This window comes from Psammomys obesus, unplaced genomic scaffold, assembly GCF_907164565.1.
Source record: "Psammomys obesus unplaced genomic scaffold, mPsaObe1.curated_primary_1811, whole genome shotgun sequence".
NCBI lineage: Eukaryota > Metazoa > Chordata > Mammalia > Rodentia > Muridae > Psammomys > Psammomys obesus.
This window is the reverse complement of record NW_026595981.1, coordinates 25,491,533-25,517,542: the sequence shown is the minus strand read 5'-3', so window position 1 is coordinate 25,517,542 and position 26,010 is coordinate 25,491,533. Positions and strand designations below refer to the sequence as shown.

Below are 26,010 nucleotides of genomic sequence, written 5' to 3'. Positions count from 1 at the left end.
CCTCTACTGTTTATTTTATTTTATATTTTATTTTATTTTAATTGCAAACCTCTGAATAGAAAAAAGGGCAGTGCAACACCTTTGAACGGACCGAGGCAGGCATCAAACAGCAGATGGATCCGGTGGCCAACAGCTGCGTGAGGAATCCCCAGCCCCCAGCCCCACTCTGGGGCTGCCTTCGAAACCCCCACTCGGAAGGTAGCAGCGCCTCGGGGCTGTCCCATTATCCACCAACCCCGTTTTCCTTCCACCAAAAATCAGATTTCCCAGCAACGGCAGCGTACCCCGACTTCTCTGCTTCCTGCCTGGCAGCCACGCCACACAGCCTGCCCCGGGCCGAGCGCGTCTTCGATGAGCAACATCCTGCCTTTCCACAGACCCCTGACTGGCACTTTCCCATCTCCGAAACCGGGCAGAGGCTCAACCCAGGCCCAGCCGGGAGCGCCAGAGAGATGGGGGCCGGCAGCCCAGGCCTGGTAGATGGAACTGGAGGATCCAGAGAAGACTACATGGTACTTGGGAGCATTGCCAGTGAAACGGAGAAGAAATCATCCAGAAGGAAAAAAGAGAGGTCAGGTAGGTGGCGGAGGAACTTGATTATTTCTTTACTGTTTCACCCTGGGCAAGTGGTTTGCCCTCCCTGAGCCCAGGGGCCCTTACTGTAAACTTCAAAAAGTGTTATCTAACTTACTCAAATGCGGGAGAAGGCAAGGCATATACTGTGGGGGTGTTCTAGAATTCTTGGGTGATTGGCAGAGGGGCAGGACTATGGCAGGGATGAGAGGGGTGATGGGGAGAGAAAGAGTGGGGTTTGGGGCACTGTGACAGGGTATCTCTGTGATAGGGTGTACAAGGATGAAGCGCTCAGAGGCTGGAAACGAGATCACAAAGTCTTTCTCTCCTCTCTGAGTTTCTCTTCATCTTCCCATAAGGCCCACCTACCACCTCCTCACCTTTTGTCTGGTCTCCTACCTCGCCTCCTCTCCCACCTTGACCAGAAAATGCACTGCCCCAGCCTCCTGCCCCTCCACCCTGATAGGGAATGCCCACTGAATCTTTCTGACTCCAACCAGAGGAGAGTCGGGGGCGGGGGGGGGGGGGACACTGACTGACAAAGGAGAACTGGCCAGCCTTCTCTTCGTAAGCCCTTTTGACCTAGTGTGCATGTCGGGTGTAGCCACCTTTGGCCTGAGCACTAGATCCTAGGAAAGAGGTCTTGTCTCTGGAGAGCTCAGGCTGAGAGAAAGGGGAGATGGCAGGCTGTGCTCTGAAGGAGAGAAGAGGAAAGGATCAGGGAAGAAGGACGAAGGAGGGAAGTTCCGAGTGCTGGGAGCTACAAACAGCAGGTGTGTTTGTTTGTTTGTTTGTTTGAGTCCCCCGAAAGTTTGCAAAGTAGGGCCTGCAGGTGTTGTTTGCATCTTTCATTCTGCACTGTGAAAAAGGAGAGAGTTTGAGGGAACACTACAAGAACAGGGCATGGCACAGGACCTGTAATTCTAGTTCTCAGGAGACCTCGGCAGGAAGATCTTGAAGTCCAGGTCAACCTGGATTTGTCTATTTTGTGAGGAGGAGGTGGGGGCAGTCTGGGAAATCAGAAAAACCAGATTTGGTCCTCTAAGAAACGAAAGGAGCTCCTGGGTTCCAAACTCTAAAGCCCACACCTTCAGAAGATTCCTGAGCAGTCCTCATATGGTATTTGATGCCCAGGCTCGAAGCTCCCTCTGGATGACCAGAGAGCCCCTGCTGTTAGACAGGAGCCCCACCCCACCCCAGCCCCGTTAGACACCAGCAGGTAGGATTTGACTAACTCAGCTGGAAATCTACTGAGTAGGTCCTTTGGATGGATAGAGCAGGTGCCGGCCCCTCCCCCTAGGGCTTCAGCTCCTTCCCTGGCAGTGGCTGCCACTCTTGCTCTTCCAGCTATGTGGACGTTTTGCAGCATCCATTCTCTTTCCAGGACACTGAGGGCCAAGGGCTTGAGGAAAGTTGCTGGGAGATTGCTGGGCTCAAGCAAACTCTTTCACTGCCCCAAGTCGCAGCAAAACCCAAACGGACCATCTTTCCTTTTGGCAAGAAGCCAGGAGCAGGGCTTTGGAGAGTGAGCACAAGGCTCATCAGAAAGTCAGCCTCTGACCTGGAAAGACTCTCATGAAGAGAGGCGGGTAGGGGTGGAGTGGGTGCCTGTGTGCCCTGGGTCCTCTCACTTGGGATTCCTCCAGATTAGCAGTGGAAACAGACAGCCCAAGTGGGGCCCGGTGAACTGACTTTCCCTCATCCCATGTGGCCGGTCAGCGGGGAGATCTTTATTGCCCACGTGTTTGTGTCTGCCATTGGAATTTAAGTGTGGAGGAAGGAGGAAGCAGGAGGAGGCAGGAGGGTCAGCTTCCTAAGAGCCTCGCCGAGGGGGAAGTCACCGGACAAGGCTCACAACCGGCTGCAGAATCTGGAAATTTCAAAAGAGACAAGCCCACAGAAAAGCCCTCGAGTTACCCCGCCATCTTTAGTCACCCCCAGATCCTCTAATCAATGCTTTTGTTGTTGTTAATCATAGATTACTGTGAGGGGTCCTAGGAACCTGGTACATGCCTGGCAAGGGATCTACCACTGAACTACACCCCAGATTTTTTTTTTTTAATTCTCATTTTGTTTTGTTTATTTAAGACAGAGTAGCCCAGGTTGGCCTCAACCTCACTAGCCAAGGTTAGCCTTGACTTCTTAATGCTTTTGTATCTACTTCCCAATGTACTTGAACATTATTTATCTTGATTTGGGATTTGGGATTTGGGGTGCCTCATCCCCATGAGCCAGCCCAGGAAGGCTGGCTAGCCTTGACCACTGTACTTCATTGTCAGGTAGATGGAGAGGCAAAGTCACTGCAGCTTTGGGGAAGCTGTTACATTCTTGCCATCTCTACTTCCTGAGCTGAAAAAAAAAAATGGAAATGAAAAAAAAAAAAATGTCAGTTACAGCCTAGAGCATCTGGGAAGGTTAAGCAGTGAACTGAAGATTTCACATTGCATCTGCTGCAAAATAAAAGTTTGATAGCAGCTGTGGCTCGTATCAAGTCCATGTTTCTTGAACTAGTCTTTAGAATACTGGTTCTCAACTTGTGGGTCATGACCCTTTGGGGGAGGTGTGGAATGATCCTTTCACACCAGTCCTCTAAGACCATCGGAAAAAAAAAGCTATTTACCTTACAACTCATAGCAATAGCTAAGTTACAGTTATGAAGAAGCAACAAAAATAATTTTATGGCTGGGAGTCACTACGTGAGGAACTGTATTAAAGGGTCGCAGCATTAGGAAGGTTGAGAACCGCTGCTCTAGAACATGGGATGAGGAGTGTGGGGGTAGGAGTAGAGGGTGGGGCTCAGAGGGAGAGTGCCTGAAATCTCCAGGGTTTGAGCCTCAGTGCTTCATAAATAAGATGGCGTCCGGAACGCCTGCAATCCCAACGCTTAGGAGGTAGGGGCAGGAGGATCAGAAAATCTAGATGGTTTTCATCTTGATAGAGTGCCAGGCCAACCTGGGGTACATGAGACCCTGTCCAAACAAACAAACAAACAAAGAGGTTAATATTCCTGTATTGGTGGGAACAGTAGAATTAACTATTCCAGATATAGTGTCTCAGAAATCCCCAGGTCAGTGGCATATGTGGACTTCCTGGACTCTCTTTGTCCTAAAATCTGGTAGTGATCAATTAGTGCTTCAGTCAAAGCTGTGCAGAGGTTCTGGGAGGTAGAGGAAGAGGCTGGTGTTAAAGTGCGTTGAACACTGGCTGGCCCAGGAGGCTCCAGCCATGGACTGCTGATGGAGGGGTGCATCCTTCTCCATCATCAGTATCCCCCAACTCCCTCACCTTGCTCCCCTTGGAAGCCAAAGCTGATCCCCTCTAGTAAATGATCGAGAAAGCCAGGTGCCCGTCCAGCACCCTAAGAGACCTCGAAGTGCAATCTTATTTCACCTACCGGCACCCAACCCCCCAAGCCCTGGCCGGGGGTGTTAAAGACCCCTACTGGCAGAGACAGCTGCGAAGCTACCGCTGTTCTCCCCTAAGCTGTCAGGCTACTGTAACGGGCTTTAATTTATGGGAATGGGGGATTTCTCCGTGACTTCCCGACCGGGTTCAAGGGAAGGTTGCGTGTGACCAGCACGGCTACCGGGAAGCCGCCCTGCTCTCTGGGAGTAGCACTGGGTGCTGGGTGCCCAGTCCTGCCCCAAATTCTCCCCTCCCAGGTTTGACCTTCAATGCCCTGCCCAACCATCCAAACCTTCATTATCCCCATTTTCTCCCCTCTCTCCTCCTTCCTCTCTTTCACTTTCTCCTCTCCTCTCTTCTCTTTTTCCCTCTCTCCTCCTCCACCTCTCCTCCCTTCTTACAGGCCACCCCTCACACTGGCCTTCTCACACAGCTTGTCTTTTCTTTTCTTCTTCCCACACCTCTTTGCCCTTTAATTTCCCTCCCCAGAATCGACATATTTTGAGATTCAGCTCAAAGCCACCATTTCTTGATCATCCTTTGCCCCTGTGTGAAACCTATGGCTGTAACTGTAGAGAGCCACAGTCAGAGGCTGAGAGGGCTGGGCGCACCTGAAATCGCAGTAGATAGAAGGGCGGCAACATTGAGGCCAGCCTGAGCTACCCAGAGAGAGCGGTCTCAAAACAAGCGAGGAAGCTTCAGGCTGTGGTGTGGTTCTGAGCTGATTTTCTGGCTGTAGCTCCATAGAGACTCGACGGAGATGCCTTAACGTGGGTGATCCTTTGAAAATCTTCTCTTCCTGTGGTCCAAAACACATGGCATTAAAATCTGGCTTCTTTACAGTTTTGAAACGACCTTTTACAGCAGCCAACCACAGATCGACTGTTGTAGAACAGATTTCCAGAATTGTTTCAACTTGCGAAATGGAGCTTCTCTTTGGAACGGGTCCCCTAACCCCTGGCAACTACCTGCTTTTCAGTAAGCGTTTGGATGTTAGAAGTATCTCATACGTAGACTCGTGAAGCTGTTGTCTTTTTCATTACTGACTTATTCCGCTTCGTGGTTGGCCCTAGTATCAGGCCCATACTTCCTGAACCCATCAGTCCTCAAGTTACGTTGATATTACAGCCCAGGGAGATGCTTCCCTTTTAAGGCTGAATAATATTCCACTGTGTGTTTGTGCTACTGTTTCCCTTATCCGGTCATGTGTTGATAGACCTTAGGCCGCTTCCGTTGCTAGGCAATTGTGAACAATGCCTCAGGAAGTGGGTGTCCACGTGTCTCTTTGAGCTTGTGTTTTCACAGCTTTTTCTTTTTTTCCTTTTTTAAAATTGTGGGTGTTTACTCACAACCGGGACTATTGGATCAGATGGTTATTCTATATTTAATTAAAAAAAAAATATTTGTGTGTGCGTGTTGCCTGTGCCTGTGTGTAAAGCAGCCAGAAGAGGGCATCGATTCCCTCAGACCTAGAGTTCTAGGCATTTGCAAGGTGCTAGGCTTGTTACGTGCTCGATGGGATCCAGACTTCAGGCCTCATGACTTTGAAGCAAGCAGTCATCATTGTGATAGGTATCCTCCAATGACAAAATTAGCCAACTTAAGAGTATGTAAAGGCAAATTTATCGGGGGCAGCTCTTACATGCAGAGAGAGGGGAGAAATGCAGAGAGAGAGAGGGGAAAAGAGAGGGAGAGAGAGAACCCAAATGTCTGGGATTATATACTGAGGAGCCCAGCCCCTGGGCTGGAAAGTTCAGGGTAGAGGGTGGGGTCTGCCAGCCACACCCTATAGGAACTGAGGGATGCTGGGAGAACCTGGAGGTCAGGTCTGCTTTGGTATGTTATATAGGCCCCTCAGCTGCTCATCCCCATAGTATCTGAAACCCAACAAGTTTCTGAGCCATCTCTCCATTCCCCATATTTAATTTTCTGAGGACCATTTGTTCGGTTTGCCATAGCGTGTGTTCTGTCTTGCAGTTCCCCCAATAGTGAATCAGGAAGGTTCCGATTTCTTCACCTCTTAGCCAATACTATTTATTTCCTGTTTCTGTTTGTTCAGAAACCTCCCTCCCGGAGCATGGGGTGGGGGTGGGGGTGGGGGCCACAGGCCTGTCACAGAACACATGTGGAAGTCAGAAGACAACTTGTTGGAGTTAGTTCTCTCTTGGCCATGTGGGTTCTGGGGATTGAACTCAGGTCCTCAGGCTTGGTAGCAAGTGTCTTCACCCACTGAGCCATCTCCCTCACCTGGTTTGTTTGTTTGCTTTTGCTTTTGTTGCCTATGTTTTGAGAGTTACACCAAAGGAGAAGCGGCCAAATCCAAAGTCCTAGATTTTTACCTGTACTTCCTTCGCTCTGGGAGTTTTATATTTCCAGGAGTTGTATTTAGGTCTTGCCCTGTCTTGTTCATTTTTATTTGTTGTGCGGTAAGAGCTCGGCACCGTTTTGTGCGCGTGGATAGCCAGTCTCCCCATCGCTATCTGTTGCTGAACCGTCCATTTCCCATTATGCAGCTGTGGCCATCTATCAAGGGTCAACTTCTGGCCTCTCTGTCCCTCTCCTCTGTCTTTATTTTAGTTAGTTATCATAGCCTTATAATATGTTTTGAAATTAGGAGGCCTAAGGTTTTGTTTCCTTCTGAAGAGTGTCTTGGCTATTTGGAGTCCTTTTGACATTTTATTTTCGTAAGAATTTAAGATCCGTCCGGGTGGCGGTGGTGCACACCTTTAGTCCCAGCACCTGAGAGGTAGATATGGGCGGATCTCTAGGTTTGAGGCCAGCCTGGGCTACAGAGTGAGTTCTAGGACAGCCCAGGCTACACAGAAAAACCCTGTCTCAAAACCCAAAACAAAAAAATAATTTCATTATTAAACGTTTGGGTCTGCTCGCTAGAAACACACACATGTGTGGGGGTGGGGTAGAGTGGACATAGACACACACGCACATATGCACACACGCTGATGCTCCACTGCCTTCACCTCCCCCTCCTGCACCCCTCCTTCATCTCACTGCAACTCGGGGCTCTTCTCCACTCCCCACAGCCTCTCACGGTCCGGTCCTTCTCTCTCCGTCACTACTTTCTCACTCTCACTACTCCACCCCAGCAGGGACTCTTGGTGAGGACCACCCTGGCACGAGGTGTTCCCACGCCAGAAGGATCTGCTGTCCCCTCCCTGGGCCCCACCGCTGGGCTTTGTGTGTCCTTGTGAGGCAGGGCCGTGACGGGGTCCGGACACTGGGTTGGTGTAGCACATGATGATGAACAAGTCAGGCTGAGTCCAGGAAGCCTCGGAGGCTTCAGATGTAAACACCCAACTGGACCCTCGCTGCCTCCGTCTGAATCCTACCTACCTCGGGGGACTTTCCACCCTCCTTCTTCTTGAAGGCATCCGAGCCCAGGAGTGTAGTAAAGAGTCTGCTTTGTTTGAGACAGCTCAGGAAACCACATATTCCCCTTTCAGAGGGCTTGCCAAGGTTTCACCCCAAATAGACCTTTCCTTCCTCTTCCCTGGGGAGTCCCAGTGAGACAGACCTAGATCCTGACCCAGGCATTGTCTCCAGAGCACCCACGGTACAGCCTCTATGCTCATTATCCCTTGGTGGGTAGTGTGACAGGTGGCTGCTGCCTTAACTCTGGTTCTTAATCTCTCCATCTGTTCAGTGGGCTTGCGTGTGCCTTCCCTGGCTCCCTGAATAACTAACGGGAGAGAAGCTGGAGCGTGGCTCAGTGGGAAAGCACTTGCCTAGCATATACGAGCCCTGGGTTCTATCCGCACAGAAGAAAAGGTAAAGACACTAACAGGAAGAGATGACAGGAAGCAGACGGAGCGCTGCGTAAAAGACCTCCTGTCAGGGAAGCCTGAGTCCTGGGCTCCATTCATGCACTCACTTGCTGTGTGTCACACAGCAAGGCAGATCACTTGCTATCTGCAAATCTGGAAAATCAGCAAGTGACGTAAAGTCGTCCCCGGGTACCCTTCGCTTCCAGCTCAACTATACCGATCCAGGGGTTGATATGAAAGCCCCAAAGAAGTCTCTAGCTGAGAGAAGGAAATAATTTATCCACCGAAAAAGAACACAGAGTGTGTGTTCTCCGTGGTCTGTTAGAAATTATGCAAAATGGTGCGGTAGAGTTGGGGAGCAGAGGTATAGGTATAGCAAGCCAAAGAGGTGTGTCCCACTGAGCCTGTCTGACCCTCTCTGTCACCCTGATAAGGCTGTCCGCTAACTTTAGGAAACACTGCCAAGTCTGGCGGCTGCTTCTGAAGTGATTTCCCTGGGCTGATGTAAAAGCTTGTGATGGGAACCACAGCCACACACACATCCTGCTTGCACGATTGTGTGTGCCCTTGCGGTCCTGCTTGTTCTGGGGGCTGTGCGTGACAGGGGGTGGGCAGCTCTCCACTAACCACAGAGGAAGTCAGCAGTGTGCTCCCCCCCCTCCCTCACAGTCCTGAGCAGTGAGGGTTGATCAGTGACAGTGCCTGGAAGCATGGGTCCCATGGAAGGCTCAAGCAACAGCAGCTGAGGGTCGCCATGGTTGCGGAGCTACCAAAAAAGTGGAAAGAGGAAGAGGCAGTCCAAAGACATGTTTGAAAGGCATCCTTAGTTCATGCCTGGAATCCCCTATTCCCAGAAGCTGAGGCAGAAGGTTCAATGTAAATATAAGGACAGTCTGAAATACAGAGTGAGTTCTGAGACAGCCTATCCCCTGGAAAGGAAAGGAAAGAAGGGAAGAAGGTAGGGAGAGAGGGAGGGAAGGAGGGGGAGGGAGGGAAAGAAGGAAGGGAGAAAGGGCCGGTGATAGGAAGTTAGGCGTTCATGCACGCATCCTTTGCACACAGATCCGGGGATGTGGTATCCTCTGACCACCTTCTGAAAGTCTGTGAAATCTTTCAAACATCATGCCCGACAGACTCTCTTCTGCCAGTTCTCTCAGGCAGGCTCAACTGTGTGCTAAGCCCCATCCAACAGGTTAACCCCCCATCCAAAAGGTTAACCCGTCATCAACGTCATTTTGCCCTCTGAGCAGCCTTTATGCTCTTGGTAGGTGTATCTATTCTTGCTTTGCAAACGAGTAGACTGGCAGGACCTGGAGCACTGCAGGGAGACTCACCTGAGGTCAGGAAAGCTCCTCCCTGAGGCCAGTACCTGCAGGTGCCAAGGCCCAGGCTGTCCACAGGGCCAGAAGCTCTGCACGCAGGAGAGAAACTCCCTGGTGTATTCTGAGCTTTGGGCTGAGGGCAGTGGAAAGGGGAGAGCGGGGTTTGTGACTAAACAACGAGCAAAATATCAGGTGTGACTTGGGAACAAGGGAAGATGGGCTTAGCAAAAGGGGGAAGGGCCTGGAGTTCTCCCAGGCCAGGTGAGGAAAAGCAAAAGAGGGTGTTGGGCTCCTGGCTTGGGAGAAAACTCTGACACCAGCTCTTCATGGGAATGAGGAGCTCATCCAATTCTGTCGTTTTATACATGGGAAAACTGAGACCCAGAGAGGGAAGGGCAGGGTCTCAACAAAGGCGAACAGTGTTGGGGCTGAAGAGATGATGGTTTAGAGGTTAAGAGCACTGGCTGTTCCTCCAGAGGACCGGGTTTCGTTTCCTAGCACCTACATGGAGGCTCACAGCCTTCTGTAACTCCAGTGCCAGGGAATCTCATGCCCTCTTCTGGCCTCCCTAGGCACCTGGCTCACACAGGATGCACAAACATACAAACAGGCAAAAATCCCACATACATAACTTTTTTTTTTTAATTCAAAGATGTGCTGTATTGTCAGGGTGTCTGGGTCCCTTGAATGCAGTACTATGCACAGGAACTATGAACCTGAACCTGTGAGCTTTACACCTCAGGCTGGAAGAGGCGGAGAAGTCTTCAGTCTTGATGAAATGTTACAGGCCTTTTCACACTGTTGCAAGACAAACTCCCGCTTCCATCTCCTAGCTCTTTCTCATACCTGTGGCCACCTCATCATTTGTGACAGTGACAAAGAGCTTATCCCACTCTGGGAGGTTGATAATGGACACAGGTGTCATCATTGTGGCATGAATGCAGTACTGGAATGTCAGAACCCAAATCAGGACAGTACGATGCAGGAGAGGGGGCTGTCTCCACGGCAGGGCCCACGCAATCTGTTCACAACCCGCTGCCAAAGGCGTTCCCCCTCTCTCTCCCATCTCTTCCTTCTAGAGAGAATTGTGTTCAGGGTGTAGGGGCAGAGGGAGCTGTTCTGTGGGATATGGTGGAGCCACTCTGTATGCAGAGGCAGGAGAAGAGGAAGGTGGATGTGGATGGAACCCCAAGGTGGTGACCCGAGGATCCTTAGAGGTGGGGACAGGCTGTGTTCCATTTCCAGGCCCTGCCTGAAGGCATTCAGCCTGAAGATGGAGAGTCTGATGTCAAGGTTGAGAACCTCGGCTTTAGTCAGGTAGTCTGGAGTCCGGTCTCCCTTCTTCCACTTAAACACTGCTTTCTCCTTCCGCCCAGGAACGGTTTTACAACTACTACCTATACGCCAAGTACTGAGTAGTGATCATAACCTTGACCCGAGGATCCAGGCTAATTCATGACACAGGGCTGATCAGAGCAGCCACTGGCGGTGGGGTTTTCCGTGAGGACTGAGGAAGTGGCTACCTCTGATTGCAGAGAGCATGCCAGCTGTTGGCCAGGCACAGTGCGTATCCACTGACAGGGCGGAGGCAAGCATGTCATCATTTTGAGACAAGTCTGGGCAGTATAAATTGTCCCTTATCAAAAGAAAAAAAGAGAGAGAGAAAGAGAGGGAGAGAAGGAAGGAAAGAAGGAGAAAAGCCAGCTGTTATTAATCTCATCTCGGATTTTTCAAGAGCATCTCATGGAATTGAAACACTGGAACAATTAATATCCTGACATTTGTGCCATAGCTTAGGTTTTAAAAGCACTCCCTCACACATTAGCTTATCCAGGTCTTCCCGAAGCCACGGAAACTACAGCCCTGGTGTTGTGTGCTGAGATTAGCCTTGCAAAGCCAGGCCTGGTAGTGCATTGACTATAGATAGACCCAGCACCAGCACTTGGGAAGTGAAGGCAGGAAGATGAACAGTTCAAGGCCATCTTCCATTACCTCTCAAACTTGAGGCCATCCCAAAGGACGTGAAATTCTGTCTTTAAAAACATTAGCTTTGGAAATAGGTGCTTTACTCTCACTAATTTCTTGGAAGAGACGGTCGGGATTGAATCCTCAGTGTTAAGTCCCCCAGCCTATCCACTGCCAGCAGCTGTGACGAGGAGAGGAGCTGGGAGGCACTGTGGGCCCACAGGACGGGAGTTTGCTGACACCCTGACTCTCAACGGTCCTCCGGCTTCCTGGCCTCGCCGGCTGAGATGTGCTCCGGGGAGGCCTTAGCATCCGCTGCGTGACCAACACTCCTGGGCCCGTCGCCAGCAGGGTTAGAGGCGCTGGCAGCCACCAAGGCCGGAGGACTCCTGGGGGACCCGCCCCGGGACTGCCTGTCCTTCCAGTCCAGCCCACGCTCCAGCATCGGGGTGGGGGGGTTCTGGGCCTTCCTTCTCCAGCCAGGAGCCAGCAGCCCCTGGGCAAAGAGCCGATGGCTCATCCCCTCCCCCTGGCCTTCGGGGACAGCGGCGGGGATTGGGGGCTCGGAGATCCGGAGATCCGTCAGACCCTATGGGGAGTTGAGCCACAGGTGCCCTCACCCACTAGTCCCTGGACCTTCCAGCCACCCTCCTGAGCCCTTCTCCCCATCCCTGGCAGCCAGGTGATGGGACGACAGCTAAAGAAACTGAAGGACAAACAGGTTGCCTGAGAGGGGAAGCAGCTAGGACCAGAGTTACAAACTGGATCTCAGGGTTAAAGTGGGGTCCTCGGCCACCTCCACAAATTGGCTTCACAGCTGGAAGGGGGGTCTCCCTTGCCTGACTCATCTGCCTGCATCCTTCCACCCACCCACCTAAGGACCGAGGGCCTCCAGTACGGTGTGGGCCAATTCTCTTAAGGGAATGAAAGTAGATAGGGCACGAAGACTAAAAGGAGGCGTGGAAGAGAAAGCCTGATGGGTTAAGCTCCCCTCCTCAGGCAGGAAGCGTTCCCTCCCCTGGCAGTTGACTGTCCAGTGTTGTTAATTGTTAGTTCGTTGTACGGGCATGTTAGCGCCCTGCTCGTGGCCTCTCCGCCACCGCTGCTGCTGCTGAGGGAGAGACACACTTGACTGCTGTTCAGATAAGGAAGGATGTCTTTTCCTCCTGGATGCAGTCCCTTCCACCTGCACCAGACTTCACAGTTTGTAAGTTCTTCGGGTCTGCAAGATAGGGTTGTTTCGATGAGGGAGAAGTGAGGGCAGGTAACAGACACTGTTTCCTGGCGCTGTCACTGGTTAGGACTGAGCCCCTGTGTCTCACGGGAGCTCCATCCTCAGGGCTCCGGAAGGTCCTCCAGATTTGCCCTTCTGGGGCAGTTTTCCCAGTGTGTGGGCTGGTTCTGTTGATAAAACGCTTGTTGAAGAAGCATGAGGACCTAAGTCCAAGACTCAGCACCCATATTAAAAAAAAAAAAAAAAAAAAAAAAAAAAAAAGCCTGTAATCCTAGGACTGAGTAGGTAGAGACAGGAAGATCCCTGGGGCTTACTGGTCAACCCTAACCCTAACTCTCTCCCCCCAAATAAATAATAATAATAAAATTAAAGCCTAAGTTAGAGAGTGACGTAGAAAGACAGCCAGTGTTGACCTCTGACCTCCATGCGCACGCACACACAAAAGTTGCTGAGTTTCCCATCCCGCTCCCGTGAGTTTCTGACTCTATAGTACTTTCTATTTTAAACAAGTTTTCAATGGAAGCTGAAGCTGCAGCCCTCCCCTTTCCTTGTCTCACTGAATCAGCATTTGCCTTGGCCGGGGCAGGCATGGGTTCCAGGGCCGAATACCAAAATACCCAAAATAGCCTGCCAAGCCTGTAGGGTGCCCCTGAGCCACACCTCCCTTCCCAGGAACCTTGTTTGTCTTGGAGTGTGGGGGCCCTCAAGCTGCAGGCTACCGAGGCCTTCCTGGAATTTACACAGACTTTAAACAGCCAAGCCCAGCCTCGCGTGCCTCGGGAAGGAAAAATGTGGTGTCGGGGAGGGGGTCACCTGGGGGTGGGGGGGCTGCAGGGTGTACCTGAGACTGGGACTAAAAATATTTCTTGGCCATCTTAGGGACAGGATGCCAGAGGAATGAGGGACAGCACACCTCAGTGTACTTGAAAAACTCTAAGAGAGCAGGAAATGGTGCCCAGCCCATTCCAGATGAGTGAAAGGAGCGGAGGCCCCTCGGCTCACCCGGGTCTCCCCTGTTTGGGGCCTTCTCTTCACAGACCACCCGGAGAACGGAGGGGGAAAGCCGGAAGGAGGCAGCAAGGCCCGGAAGGAGAGGACGGCCTTCACCAAGGAGCAGCTGCGGGAGCTGGAGGCGGAGTTCGCCCACCATAACTACCTGACCCGGCTGCGCAGATACGAGATCGCGGTCAACCTGGACCTCTCAGAGCGGCAGGTGGGATCCAGGCGCTTGTCGGTGCTTCCCGGATCTCCACTCACCTCCCTTCCCCATCGCCCCTGGCCGGATTCCCGTCCTTTCTCTACCCAGCCCGTGGTCCTCAGTCACAGCTGTACCTGACACTCACCCGTCCAGTCCCGGGTAGAATGATCTGAGCTCCGCCCACGGAGACCACTGTCCTTGTTTTGGGATGCAGCTTGCGCAGCCGCTGCACTTGAGAGGCAGAAGCAGGATTGTGAGTTCAAGGCTACCCCGGGCTACACAGTGAGCTGAGCCTAGCCTAAGGAACTGTCTTGAAAGAAATCAAAAGATGGACTGGTGTTGTACCTCAGGGGTAGAGCTCGGAAGAAGCCCTGGGTTTAATCCCCACACCACAGACAGAGCATAGTATCACACGCCTGTAATCCCAGCACACTGATCAAAGGATCAGAAGTTCAAGGCCATCCTTAGCTACATAGGGAGTTCAAGGCCAGCCTGGCCTAGAATGAGATCTTATTAAACACAAACAACAACAAAAGGTTAAAATAAAATTCAGATTCCAGGGGACAGTTTTGCAGTAATAATGAGTGGGAATGGGGATATGCATTGGAAGTAAATTCTCAGGTGAAACAGATGTGCAGCTGGGTCCTGGGGCACTGAGGAAGAGGCATTTCCTTGAAGCATCACACCTGCTTTTGTGAGGCACAACAGTGGTATTAACAATTAATAGCAGTCTTCAGTTGCTAAAGCGCGCTGCAGGAGTGTGGGGTTTGGAATCGGAAGGCTTAGATTCCGGTCTTGTCTCTGTCACATCCTGGCCCCTGTGATCTCTGGGTTCCATCTCTGCAACAGGATCATAATCCTAGTGTCCCATGACGGTGAAGGTCAGATTCAGGGCTATAGAAACTAAGAGGTGCTTTATCAGTGTGCTGAAGAATGGAGGTGGTGGGGGTCTGTTCTCAGCCCTTACGGGAGTAGAGGCTGGGAGACCGGGAGCCCGGTGACGAGGAGGAGGCAGGGCGTGTAAAAGCTGGGGCGATGCAGAGTGACTTTCCAGAGAGTCTCCCCACCTCTTCCAACACCTGGAGACACAGGCAGGCCTCGGGGAAGAGCTGTGTGTTCGCCCTCCCTGTTCCCTCCCCGGATCCTTGGGGGACGAGGAGCCACAAGTGAGGGCTCCAGATGTTGGCCACACAGGAGCGACAGGGAGGCCCTGACCTGAGGCCTTTGCTTCCTCCCTCAGGTCAAGGTGTGGTTCCAGAACCGGAGAATGAAGTGGAAACGAGTGAAGGGGGGCCAGCCTGCATCCCCACACGAGCAGGACCCGGAGGATGGGGACTCTGCTGCTTCTCCAAGTTCAGAGTGAGATGTCCCAAAGACCAAGACAGACTGAACCCCCTCTCCTACTCCTCCACCCTCCCCCTCCCCCTCTCCTGGACCCACCCAGGGCAGGCTCTGCACACGTCGTGTTGACTCTCTCAGACGTAAAGTTGCCCGGTACATGGGAGCCTTGAGTTTCCCAGCATCACCCATTTCAGCAGCCCCTCCCCCAGGGCGTCAGCTCCCCACGCTCTTCCTGAACTCCACAGCACCTACTGGACTGGGAGACTCTAGAGACCCAGGACACTCTTTTCTGGGTCTCTTAGCTGCTACCCATACCTCCTGCCACCCGACTCCTACATCAAGGTCTCCTCTGGGTCTGGCCTCCATTTGGCCTGTGCAGAATCTCTTCCTTGGTGCCACAGCCGGTGACTTGTGAAATCGAAACCCTCTCCAGACATTCACACCGTTGACTTGAAGACTAGAAAGTGGCTCTTGTATCTGAGGGTGGAGAGGAAAGCACAAGAGCTGATGGATGAGGACCTAGACTTGTGGACCTCTGGAACAGAAAGTTCTCCGGCTGCAGCATCCTCTGCTCTTCAAGGACTCTGACTGCAAATGAGGGCAGGAAAAAGTCCCATCTTCCTCCCTGGGATGCATTTTGGCCCATCCTGTGTGTTCCCCAGCGGCTGTTTTGTGGGAGGAACTCCCAGGTTCACACACGTGGCTTCTAAGGATGATTGCTGTGAGGATTGGTGGACAGACAGCTCTGGGCAACAGCAGCCTTGAAAGAGAGCCCTGTGCACCTCAGAATTAGATGCTGCATCTCCCAGTCCCTGCTGACATTGCAGAGGAGGTCAGCAAGTATTTGAATCCCTTGCATGTAGACTTGGTCGTGGGTGTTTAAAAATAACCCCAATTCCCCATCCCACCCCACAAAGACAAAAGGCTGTGGAAAGTGATTCTCAAATGAGACGGCGAGTTAGAGCACGTATCATTTTCCCCTAAAGCATACTTCATATGTTTTTTCCCCCCTAAGATTACATCAAGCTGGTTGTGCGAGGTCTGTTCAGAGAAATAAAACAACAACAACAAAATGCACATTTTCCAGCCTTTTCCTTTATAGAGTTCAGAGTCAGGGCTCCCGTGTGTAATGCTTGTTGTTTATTGAATGATCACCCAGACAGTGTCTAGATGGAAAGAGAGAAAGGGCAGAAATCAGCCAGACCAAAGTTATCTTCCCATGGGTTCTTCAGAAGGTGGGTACCGGGCTGGAGAGATGGCTCAGGGCTAGAAACACTTGCTGCTGTTTCAGAGGCCAGAACTTAGTCCCCAGCACAGACACCAGGCAGGGCACAACCGCCTGTAACTCCAGTGCCAGGGAGACCTGACATCCTCTTGTGGTGTCTCTGGACACGACACCCAAAGCGCATGTCTATCTCTCTCTCTCTCTCTCCCACCCTCCGCCCCTTTCCCTCTCTGAACAAATAAATGTAATTTTTAAAACTTGGAGCTGGAGAGACAGCTCAACTGATGAAGTGCCTGTCTACTTGGTGAGTTTCCAGCCAGTGACTTTGTTGCAAGAAAAAAAAAAAAAAAAGTGTGTGTATGTGGGGGTGGGGGGAATTAGGGGGGTGACTGGAGAGATGGCTGGGTGGCTGCTCTTCCAGAGGACCCAGATTCCATTTTCAACACCCACATCACGGCTCACAACCATCTGTAACTCCAGTTCCAGGGGATCCAACAGCCTCTGGCCTGCTTGAGTACTTACATGGTATACATACATACATACATACATACATACATACATACATACATACATACATGCAGGCAAAAAAAAAACAAAAACAAAAAAAAACCCCACACCCATAAAAACAAAGAAACAAACAAAAACTTAAATGGACTGTGCCCAGAGGCCCCCACAAGCATGTGTACCCACACGTGTGCACACGAACAGGCCCTCGGTTACACACAGAAGAATTAAAAACTGTATCAAAGTAGCACCAGGCGCTATGGCTCAGCGGCTGAGTAAAAGTCCTCGCCACCAAGTCACACAACCTGAATTTGGTCCCCAAGACCCCCAAGTTGGAAAGGGGGGGGCCGACTACTGCCAAGTTGTCCTCTGACCTCTACCCGCACACCATGGCTCATGCACGTGGTCACAAGTGAATAAATAAATGTAATCATTCTTTAAAGGTGGTCCAACTACTTTTTTCTTTATGTGCATTGGTGTTTTGCCTGCACATATGTCTAAGTGAGGGTGTCAGATCTCCTGGAATTAGAGTTACAGACAACCGTGAGCTGCCATGTAGGTGCCGGGAATTGAACCCAGGTCCTCTGGGAGAGCAGCCAGTGTTCTTGACCGCTGAGCCATCTCTCCAGGCCCAGTCCAACTACTTTTCAGTAGGACAATACCTGGCATTAGCCAACAACATTCATTTCTAAAACAGAAAAAAAAAGAAGTCCTTCAGTGTGGAAGTTGTGATTACTTAAAAACTCCCGAAGTGACTAGGTCTCATTGTCTCCGGCAGTGAAATGAAGGCTTGAACACTTGTCACACAGATGCTCTCCGGTTTCTTTTGCATACTCCCTGCACCTGTCTTCTTGCCCAGCGTCTGATTGATCAGTGCCGGCCAGTGCCTCTTAATGTTGGAAGAAAATGTCCACTGGTTGGGTCCCAGCACTTCGGAGGCTGAGGCAGGAGGATCAGGAGTTCAAGGGCAGCCTTAGCTACACATCAGGGGTCTGAGGCCAGCTGGACTACTTGAGAACTTGCCTTACAGGGAAGGGGGGAGGGAGAGATCCAAACAACTGAGGATTTGCAAAGGGAACCTTTTTAGTAACGACTTTCTCTATCCTTGAGAGGGCATCTGGGACAAGCCAGTGCTCTGATGCCCTTCTGGGACAGGCGGGGAGATGAGGGGGTGATGAAGGGAGAGAGGAACCCACTTCCAAATGGAGCTGCTGGAGGGGCTCAGGGCTTCAGAATGCTGCCCACCCTCAGCTTTCCTGACAACACCTCTACTGAAAAACAAAAACAGACAAACAAAACAAAAAAATAGTGTCATGTTTTTGTGGGTCCGCCTGTCCAGACCCCAAAGTACTGCTATCCTAGTTGAGCAACATGGCAGGGCTGAGTGGCCTAGCAAGGCCTCTGTGTGCTGGAGAGGCTGAGAACCCCACAGCTGCCCATTCCACAAAAGTCCCAGGCATGCACTGAAGGCACAGAAGGTTCATTCAGTCCATGTATGACCTGATGCCGGGCGGTGATGGCACATGCTCCTAATCCCAGCATTTGGGTGGCAGAGGCAGGCAGATCTCTGGGTCCTAGACCAGCCTGGTCTACCGAGTGAGTTCCAGGACAGCCAGGGCTACACAAGAGAAACCCCCTGTCCGGAGTGGGAGAGGGAGGGAGACTCAGCTGATGTCAACACTCAGCCGGGCGACATGCCCCCTCCCTATCTCTTTACATCTGAAGGATGCTACCCACTCTCGGGTGGGTCATCCGGCTTTAGTGAGTTCTCTTCGGCAACTCGAATCCAGGCAGGTTGACCATCAAAGTTGTCAGGCCCTGGTGCATGGCTTGCATCCCTGCTTTTGCATAGAAACCATATCCACCCAGCAGAGCTATGTTCCCCGGCCATGCAGAAAAGCCTGTGCCGTCTAAGCCCTCCACCCCCAAGTCACTAATGAGAGGGGTGTCACTGGTAACTCTCTGGGCCACCTCACACGTTCCTCTGCTCACTGGATGCCCCTTCCCAAATCCATCTCCCACAACCCCTGAACCTACTAATATTCCTTCAAAATGACCCCAAACCCACACCCCGTCTCATGCTGCTGTGACATCCGCACCTGTTCTTCGTCTCTGTCTTCTCATCTTGAGTCTGTGCATGTATGGTCACTATCCCAATTTATCATTCTTCTATTTGTGGGGGAAGGAAAATGTAGCTAATAATGTGCTACCTGAAACATACTACATCAATAGTAATTGAATGGATGGATAGACAAACAGATGGACAGACGTATAAATGAATGGATGATGGATGGATGGACAGATTGATACATGAACGAACTGTATGTAAATGAACAGACAGATGGACAGACAGAGGGACAGATGGATGGATGGATGGATGGATGGATGAATCGATGGATGGATAAGTGGCTGAGCAGCTGAATGGTTGAAGAAACTGTTAAATTAATCATATTCCCTGGCTTTTTTTTGGCTTCAAGACAAATGGACCATTTAGTGGAAGCTCCCACTGAAAGGTCATCTAGATAATGAGACACAGTGTAGACCTTCAGGGATCACAAATCTGGCAGATCATGCCCTTGAGGAGGAGACACCACCCTGATTATAGCCCAGAAGAACTCTTTCTTGGCTGTAGCCCTGGGACCAAGATTCTCCGCCAATCACTCACCTCCCCAGCCCTGTCTGGAGTTAGGACAAGATTTCCTTTTGCCTTTGACCTATGGTTGGCAAAGAATCAGAGTCCAGGGCCTGACCACTGCCCCCAGCAAGCCTCAGGGGCGTGCCTGATAAGAGGCTTGTCAACCATTTCCACAGGTCTGGAAGGGTGATGTTTAATGACTTAAAGGTGACATCAGGGCTGGGAGTCATATCCGATTGAACAGAGAGACATGACCTAACTCGTCTCTCACCATGGTTCTGGCTGCGAGAGCTTGTCTTTATTAATTTCCTAACTGGAGCTGCTGGCTCAGGATTCCAGGCGGTCCCCAGAGCTGGGGCTCATGGTTGGGCTTAACTCCAGCGTGACCAGAAAGGCAGCAGGCCGCACTGTGACTGAGAAGGGCACCCGCCACAAAGCCTGAGCACGTCTCAGCCGGCACTGGCTCCTGCCACCAACAGATGTCACATTTGAAGGAAACAAATCCACATTTTCTGAAAAGTTCCTGGATCACATTGCAGGTTCCCTGGTGGCCACAGGGATGGCTTTCTTTGTGCTCTTAGAGGTGATTTAAACCCCGTTTTCCAGGAACACAAATCCTGCCTAAAGCACCCAGCACACCTGGCTAGAGAGCTGCAGGCCTTCGTCTGAGCCCGTCTGGGGGAGCAAGCTGGCTTTAGTTATTTTCCTTTCACATTCTGAACTGTAGGCAGAGAAATCTACATTCTTCATTGCCTTCCTCCTTGGCTCTCACCTTGCATGTACACACACACACACACACACACACACACACACACACACACACACGAGCCTCCAGACTGACAGGCTTAGGGACCAGCACACGCTCTGTACAGATGAACTGCTGTGCAGCCTTCATGAAGTCACCCACCTTCCCGGAGCCTCAGTTTCCCTATCCCTAGGCCTGCAGGAGTTGTGGTTCTGAGACGACATGCTTTACTTGCAGAGATGCTGAGGATGAGATTTATCCATTTCACCAGAGTTTTCCTCCAGTGTTGACTCTCTGTCAAGTCAGGCAGACAGAAGGACGAAAGCAGAATCAGCCTGGCCCTGGGACAGCAGGGTCATGTGTGTAGAACCTAGCATAGCACCTGGCTCAGACAGGGCCTTCAGTGGGGTTGAGCTCCTCTCCTCCCCTACCCCCACCTCACTTGCTCGCTCTTCAATGTTTTCAAAACCAAGATGTTTAGGTAAAAAAGCAAAACAAAACAAAAAACCACTGGTCATTGTGTCACACATCTTTGGCGCTGGCGCTCAGAAGGCAGAGAGACAGACTGGTCTCTGTGAATTTGAGGCCAGACGGGCCTAACATAGCGATTTCTAGGCTAGCCAGAGCGACATAGTGAGACCCTGTCTCAAAAACAAAACACCCAGAAATCACCACCACGGACAAGGAGAGATGGCTCCGCAGAAGCCATCTTCTCCTCCATAGAGGAAGCAGTTGCTACACTGCTCTGACAACCTGAGTTTGGTCGATGGAACCCTCGTTGGTGGGATTGACGATGCAAGGCTGTCCTCTGACCTCCAAATGTGCCCTTCCCCTCTGTGCACAAGGATAGATAGATAGATAGATGGATAGATAGATGAGCAGAAGCACTGCTCAAAGGAAGGAGGGGTGGTCATGGAGATGCTGGGTCTAGACTTGCTTCAATTATGGCGGCCCGGACCAAACCTCTGCCCACTGCCCACTGTGGCCACACCCAAGTTCTATACAATCCCAATGGCCTTCTAACTATAAGCCTCTCCCTTCGACACACCCTCTCCCAGAGACGTCCTTTAGACCTATGCCCAGAGGAGCCCAGGGAGGGGCAGCTTCTTTCGTGATGTCCCTTGGTAGGAATGAGAGAACAAAGGTCCAGAACCCTATCTAGCATCCTCCCCGAAAGCCTGGTCAGCTGCCAGTCATTGTCATTTCTCTCCAGTCCTCTTTCCCTTCACTCTGCCTTGCCACGCTCTGCTCTCTAGGTCCCCACGCTTCTTCCCAGAATCCTTAACTTATAAACGATCTCCCCAGGGGCGTAGAGACACCCCCTCCCCAGGAGGCTTGAGGTGCGTAAGAAGACTGAGAGAGGATGGGGGGGATGGAAACAAGCTCTTTCAACTCAAGGATTTGTGACCCTTCTAAGGCTTGTGGCACAGGATTCGGCCCCCTTATCCCCCCAAATCCCCTCCCAGAGTCCCCCAGCAGACCTCTGCGGAGCAGATGCCCAGGCTGAAGAGGAGGATACAATGCCCTTCTTTGTGGGGGGATCTGGGCCGGCAGTCAGAGAGGAAATTAGACAGTGCTCTTGACAGCGGCTCTGTCTGGGGTGCCTGTGAAATATGGGCCGGAGGGGGCCCTTTCCTGAGGCCACTCATGGATGCCGACCACCCCCATCCCACTCCGGGCAAAAAAAAAAAAAAAAAAAGGGACATTGCTTGTTTGGAGAGAAATGATATATGGCACCCAGCTTCCTTTCCTCCTGTTTCGAGAGGCCAAAGGGAGCTCGTGGCTGTTCCTGGTAGGTATATGTGTACATTGCATGCGTGTACACGCACGTGTGTGTGCCTCTGTGTGTCTGCGCGTGCGTGCACCCCTGGCGCAGTGTCTGGTGCGCTGTTTTCTGTGTTTGCATGTTTCTGTTCACTCAAACGAACAAAATGGGGACCAAGGGGGTGGGGACACGGCTGGCTAGGCAAGCGTGAGAATCTGAGATCGAATCCCCACAACCCATGTAAGTCTTGACCGCAATCCCAGTGCCCCTATGGTGAGGTCAGGGGCAGAGACGAGAGAGTCCCCAGAAGCTCCTGGGCCAGCTCGATGGACGTGCTCGGTGACGAACAACGAAGAGGCTCCGTCTCAAACAAGGACTACCACCTGAAGCTGCTCCCCCGACTGCCGCATGCATGCCATGACACGAGCTGTGGTGTAGGTGCGCCCCACAGTCCTGCACGAGAACGCACACACGCGTGGACGTCACATCGGTGCACGTATGTATAAATAAATAAATAAATAAATAAATAAATAAATAAATAAATAAATAAATAAATACACAGCGAGATGGCTGGCACCCTCTTTTAACATCCCCGTCTTAACACAGACTGGGCTTGGGACACACAGGAACTGCAAAGTTATTTAGAGAGCCATGGCAAGAGAGGACAGGGTGGCAGCCAACTTAGGGCCCAGCCCTCTCCTTCTGTCCTCCAAGTCATCCATCTCACATGGTAGGAACTGTTTTCAGGGCGCCTGTCTCCGGGAAAGTTCCTGGGGCAGCTGTGGCCTTCGGCGCCTCCAGTGGCCCCTGAACCATTTATCTTCAAGGGAGGAAGTGGGAGATGTTCTCACACACCCACCTCCTTTGTGGCCAGCGGGGTCTCCACATCTGGGCCACAGCTGGCCGCTGAGCTGCCCATGTAGACCCACTCTCTCCCACAACAGGACCAGAAGAAAGAGAGCTGTCAACAAGCACACTCCCTAAAACACCTCAGCTCTGCCCTCAGACTCAACCCTAAAGGGTCAGCCTCAGTTTCCACGTGGCTGAGCTGAGCCTGAGAGCAGAGGCAGCTCCGCCTTCCAGGAGGGACGATGAAAGACTCTCAAGGTATGGAAATGTTGAGTGGTCCAAAGACTGGCCGCCGGGGGAGTCTCCACTGCCGCCACTTACACCAGGGATGCTCTGAGTGCAAAGAGGCAAATGAGTTCCTGACATGGCAGCAGGATTGGGGGGTGGGGGTAGGGCTGGGGATGGGAGGGATATTTCCCTGTGAGACAGGCTGGTAATCTCAGGCTAGGAAGCCAAGATGCTGAGAGTGGGAGGATCAAGTCTGTGGTACCTAAAAGATGCTTCAGGTTATGTTCCTTTAGCTGCTGTGCAGCTCAGCACAGGCCTCTCGGAGAGCCTTAACGATCTACAAAACTGTGAGCTCCCCTCCCCCCTCGAACCAGTTTCCGAATGCATCCCATTCATTCCTTCATTCTCCTGTCATGGCTGCCTGAAGACTGGACTTTTTGAGCAAGCCCTTCACTCTCCTCTGCTTCTGTTGTCACCAGTTTTTCCTGTCCCCAGGGAGCCAGAATTCTCTCCTAGGAGCAAGTTTCTCCCACAAAGGACCCAGATGGCAGGATCACTCAGAGAAAAGAAAAATTATATGATACGTGGTTTTTGGGTCAAACAGATCCGGCTGATTCCCAGCTTCTCCTCTTCCTACTGTGAAGCATCCTAAGACATGGTTTTCCTTCCTCGTCTGAACTAAGATTCCCCGTGACTCTGAGTTGCAGGGGCCTGGCCTCTAGCCAGTTCTCAGGGGTAGGGAGTTAAGAGTAGAGGGCCTTTGTTTTCCCCCAACCAGTGGAAAAATGACAAATGAGAAATAGCTGGGAGTCTGGGAGGAGGCAGGCAAGACCTCACCAGCTCTGGCAACCAACCAGTCCAGGAAACCAGTGAAATTCCAGCAAGGTGAGTCCAGAAGGGACTGACAAATGGCCTCGAGGTCCAAGAGACCTCAAGTTGCTTCTCAAACAAAAGTCAATGCCAGGCTGGAGAGATGGCTCAGAGGTTAAGAGCGCTGCTGGCTGCTTGTTCCGAGGACCCTGGTTCTATTCCCGGCACCCACATGGCAGCTCGCACCTGTCTGTAAGGCAGTTCCAGGGCTTCTGACACCCCCACACAGACATCCATGCAGGCAAAACACCCACAGACATAAAATAAAAATAAATTATTATTTTGTTTTGTTTTGTTCTCAAAAATCCATACCATCCAAAGCAGAGTGTGGTGATCTGCATGTACCCGAAGCAATGAGGGGGAAAAGCTAAAGTATGTCAAGCTAAAGGCCAGCTTGTATGTATTAGACAGTCAAGTCAAGGCCAGTTTGAGCCACACAGTGAGATCCTGTCTGAAAAAGGAAAAAAAAAAAAAAAAAAAAGTAGGGAGTGAGTGGGGAGACGGCTCAGCTGCTGAAGTGATTGCTGTGCAAGCCAGAGGATCTGAGTTCAGATCCCCAGCCCCCACATTAAAATCCCGGCACAGCGGCAGGCACGTGTGAATCCCGTTGCTGTTGCTGCGGAGGTTGAGGCAGAAGGATCTATGGGATTGGGTTAGGCTAATCGGTGAGCTCCAGGTTCAGAGACCTTGTCTTTTAAAATAGGGGCTGGAGAAATGGCCCAGTGGTTCAGAACACTGACGGCTCTTTCAGAGGGCAGGATTCCATTTTTAGCACCCACGTGGCGGCTAATAACCATCCATCACTCTAGTTCCAGGGGCTCCAGCGCCCCCTTCTGGCCTCTGCCAGCGTTTCCTGCATATGATACACAGACATGCTTATCGCATACGCAAGACGCACCCAAGACAACCCTACCCATGAAATAAAAATAAGTGAATCTCAACAAGTTACGAAAAAAATAAAAGTAGAAGAGACTGGGTAAACATTTCGGATGGTAAAGGTGCTAACCACACGAGCCTGGAGACCCAAATTTGAATCCTCAGACTCCCACCCCCCAAATGTGTAAGGGCTGGACAGCTACAAGCAGGCACTGTTCTCATTGAAGACCCGGGTGGGTTCCCAGCACCCACACCAGGAGGCTCACAATCACCTGTAACCCCAAGGGATCTAACACCCACACAGAGACACACATAGTATAACTAAAAGGAAGACTAACCTAAGGCAGGAGGGACGTGTCAGTGTTAAGAGCACTGTCTGTTCTTCCTAAAGGACCCAGGTTTGATTCCCAGCACCTACACGGCGGCTAAATGGAACTGTACGTCAGTTCCAGGGAATCTGTGAGCAGGAGGCATGCATGTGTAGCGCACAGACATTTATGTAGGCAAAACACGCATACATATAAAATTATTTAAAATTTTAAGTTTCCATAATCTTACTACTCCTACGTAATAACTGTTTTAAAATAAAATAAGTCTCCTTTTGATAAAAAGCCAGATGGTGATGGCAGATATCTGTGATTCCAGCGCTCCTGGGGCAAGATGGGAGGCAGAGACAGGACAGTCGCTGGGAAGCTTGCAAGCCAGCTAGCCTGGAACACAGGGCCCAGGCAGAAACAAGAATCCCCATCACCGCCAGGCAGAAGGCAACAGTTGATTCACCGAAATGTCTCTCTGACTTCTCCACAGTGCTAGGGTTGGTGCCCACCTAGGCATGGAGACACATACACACACAATTTTTATCTCTATGTTATTATTATTACTATTAAAGTGTTTCAAGACAAGGTTTCTCTGTGTAGCCCTGGCTATTCTATAACTAGCTCTGTAGACCAGGCTGGCCTCGAACCCACAGATTCACCAGCCTCCGCCTCTCTAATGAATGCTGGGATTAAAGGAAGGCGCCATCACCAGTACCTAGACTTTTGCCTACTTTGTGGGTTCTTCTTTCTTCCACCCTTCTCTACCCCTCTTCTACCCTTCCAACCCCCTAACACTACGTAGGAGAGAAAAAAAGGATAGAGGGGAAAGGGGGTGTCGATATAGTTACACTACTTCCTGGTGATTAGGGGTGTCGAGTTCCTCAGGGCAACTTGGACCTTTGCCATCGGGATATCTAATTTATTCTTTTCGTCTCTTCACATACAACCACTTGACAGACCAGAAGCAGCGCTTCCAACCACCGGCCAGACAATAGTTCCTCAACTCTTGGGGAACTCCTGAAGATTTCCCAGGATTCCAAACACACACACTCGAAAAAAACTATCTGTAGCTGGCAAAAATCAGGCCCCGGCTAAAGCACGAGGCAAACATGAAGCAGCCTCCTCTCCCCACACCCGGGATCAAAATGAAAACACATTCCCACGACATTTCTGTGT

General features: G+C 51.3%; 1 protein-coding gene across 1 annotated transcript; it reads left to right on the top strand.

Annotated features, from left to right (window-relative positions):
- The first annotated feature begins 113 nt into the window (after window positions 1–113).
- Meox1 (mesenchyme homeobox 1) lies at window positions 114–15,019 on the top strand. The gene is made up of 3 exons (XM_055620516.1): window positions 114–576; window positions 13,319–13,494; window positions 14,720–15,019. The coding sequence occupies exons 1-3, from the start codon at window positions 114–116 to the stop codon at window positions 14,840–14,842; spliced, it is 762 nt and encodes a 253-aa protein (XP_055476491.1). The 3' UTR covers window positions 14,843–15,019.
- Window positions 15,020–26,010: the final 10,991 nt, after the last annotated feature.